This window comes from Lipotes vexillifer, unplaced genomic scaffold (assembly GCF_000442215.2).
Source record: "Lipotes vexillifer unplaced genomic scaffold, Lipotes_vexillifer_v1.1 scaffold861, whole genome shotgun sequence".
NCBI lineage: Eukaryota > Metazoa > Chordata > Mammalia > Artiodactyla > Lipotidae > Lipotes > Lipotes vexillifer.
This window is the reverse complement of record NW_006784231.1, coordinates 389,183-391,443: the sequence shown is the minus strand read 5'-3', so window position 1 is coordinate 391,443 and position 2,261 is coordinate 389,183. Positions and strand designations below refer to the sequence as shown.

At 34.5% G+C, this 2,261-nt stretch overlaps 1 protein-coding gene across 1 annotated transcript in view; it reads left to right on the top strand.

Annotated features, from left to right (window-relative positions):
- The window catches only part of DNAAF4 (dynein axonemal assembly factor 4), a gene marked incomplete at its 5' end in the record, with an annotated part of 77,620 nt that extends 76,510 nt beyond the window's left edge, over positions 1–1,110 (top strand). The window contains one exon of the mRNA XM_007456616.1: positions 628–1,110. Coding sequence (XP_007456678.1) covers positions 628–737 — 110 coding nt within the window. The remainder of the gene's footprint in view (positions 1–627) is intronic.
- Positions 1,111–2,261: the final 1,151 nt, after the last annotated feature.

Genomic DNA, 2,261 nt, shown 5'->3' with positions numbered 1-2,261 from the left:
CCGCGGCATGTGGGATCTTCCCGGACCGGGGCACGAACCCGCGTCCCCTGCATCGGCAGGCGGACTCTCAACCACTGCGCCACCAGGGAAGCCCGAGATTCAGTTATATATTTTTAACAACCAGTCCACAATGCTTTCCTTTTTAACCAATTTTCCTCAAAGAAATTTTGTAGATAGGATAATTAGAAAAAAAAAAAAGAGCACAAACTATAGTCTGTAAATTATATAAAGTATGGATTGAGTCTACCAAAATTATTTTTTAAAATCTAGAATTTTGAAATAAGATGACATTTATTACTTTTTCATTGAGGTGATAAAAATGTCCTTTTGTTATATGAGTTTTGAGTCTATTCATGCTTTAATGAATTTAAGCTGTTAGCTTATTTGTATTTCAGTTTAAAAAAACTGTTTCTTACTGAATCTTGAATGAAATCATAATTATTTCTGAAATTACTGAAAAATTTCTTCAGTCTCTTAGAGACCATGTATGTGAAAATGGGAATCTAAAACCTGTTGCTTGTGCTGAACCATGGATTTAATGATTCTTTTTATTTTTTAAAAATATTGTTTAGATAACACAAGTATTTATAAAATATTTTATTCATCATCATTACTATATAAATATAGGCCTACAGGATTATGAAGCTGCCCTTAAGATTGATCCATCCAACAAAATTGTACAAAATGATGCTGAGAGGATTCGGAATATAATTCAAGGAACAGAACTAAAATCTTAATGACGACTAGAAGCAACTAGGTATTGTACTAGGTATTGTTCTAAGTTTTACAAAAATAACTGGAGGCATTAGGAATCTGTGCATATTATGGCTGATTATACAGAATCACTTTCTCTTTAGTTCTTTACAGGGAAGAATATTATAAATCTGTAGAAAATGAAATGTTTGATTTCAGTGGTTTTTGAATAAGTAAGTCAAAGTAAGAATAATCTATTTTAATTATTTGTTTCATACTATAACATAATTATATTTTTTTGTTATGAATTCAGCTTGCCCTTATAACTAACAAAATATTTGTTGGTGTGATTACCAGGATGCTTACTGATTCATTTTTAACAAGGAGAAGTTTAAAATAAAAGATTGTATTTATAAAGTATTTTTGTTTGTATTATATACTACTGTATTTAATTGTCTGAATGATTGGCCTTGGTATAAATCAATACTGATGTTTTGACTTAGTTTCCAAATGCACAGAACCTTCTTTTTAAAAAATACTGCTCCGCTACCTGTTGTTTGAGGTTAGACAAGTTTACCCTAGTAAAGCAACTGTTTGGGAAACCTTATCTTCAACTTTAGTTGTGGGAAGTGTTTGCCGAAGTGTCGATCATATTTCATAACACTATCTGGTGATGATAAATTTTCTAGTGAGATTTTTTCTAGTACCTTCAAGTACATCAGGAAAAAAACAAAAGAAGGCAGCAGGGACTTCCTTGGTGGCCCAGTGGTTAAGAATCCGCCTGCCAAGGCAGGGGACATGGGTTCGAGCCCTGATCCGGGAAGATCCCACATGTCGCAGAGCAACTAAGCCCACACACCACAACCACTGAGCTTGCACTCTAGAGCCCGAGAGCCACAACTACTGAGCCTGCGTGCCACACCTACTGAAGCCTGTGCACCTAGAGTCTATGCTCCGCAACAAGAGAAGCCACCGCAATGAGAAGCCCACACACTGCAACGAAGAGTAGCCCTTGCTCGCTGCAGCTAGAGAAAGCCCGTTCACAGCAACAAAGTCCTAACACAGCCAAAAATAAATAAATAAATTAATTTTTTTAAAAAAAGGAAGCAAAGGTGAAAATGTTAACTTAGAGTATTATGATACTGACACTGGATTGCACCACCACTTGTGTTGTATCTCTGTGATGATGCAAGCATTAAGCAAAACCAGTACAGCTTCCCTTTTGCATCCAGTAGTTGTCACATTTCTCTGTGATTATATGTAGAGGATTTTTAGAAAAACAAAACAAAATTTTTAGGATTAAGTTTTATAGTATTTGTTCATCAGGTGTCATTCTAGTGGATCATAAAACAGCCTCTTTCTTAAAGAAAACATGCAGTACTTTTTTGAATATGTAAGAGTATCCTAGTTCAGCAACTTTGAAATTTTTACTTCTATAAAGCAACTCTTGATAACTTCTATAGCAGTTCTGCCCAATTATCAGACCTTCTGGTGAGACAGGGTTTCTTTTTTCTTATAATCAACGCTTGTTTGGTTTTTTTGTTTTAATTAATTAATTAATTTATGGC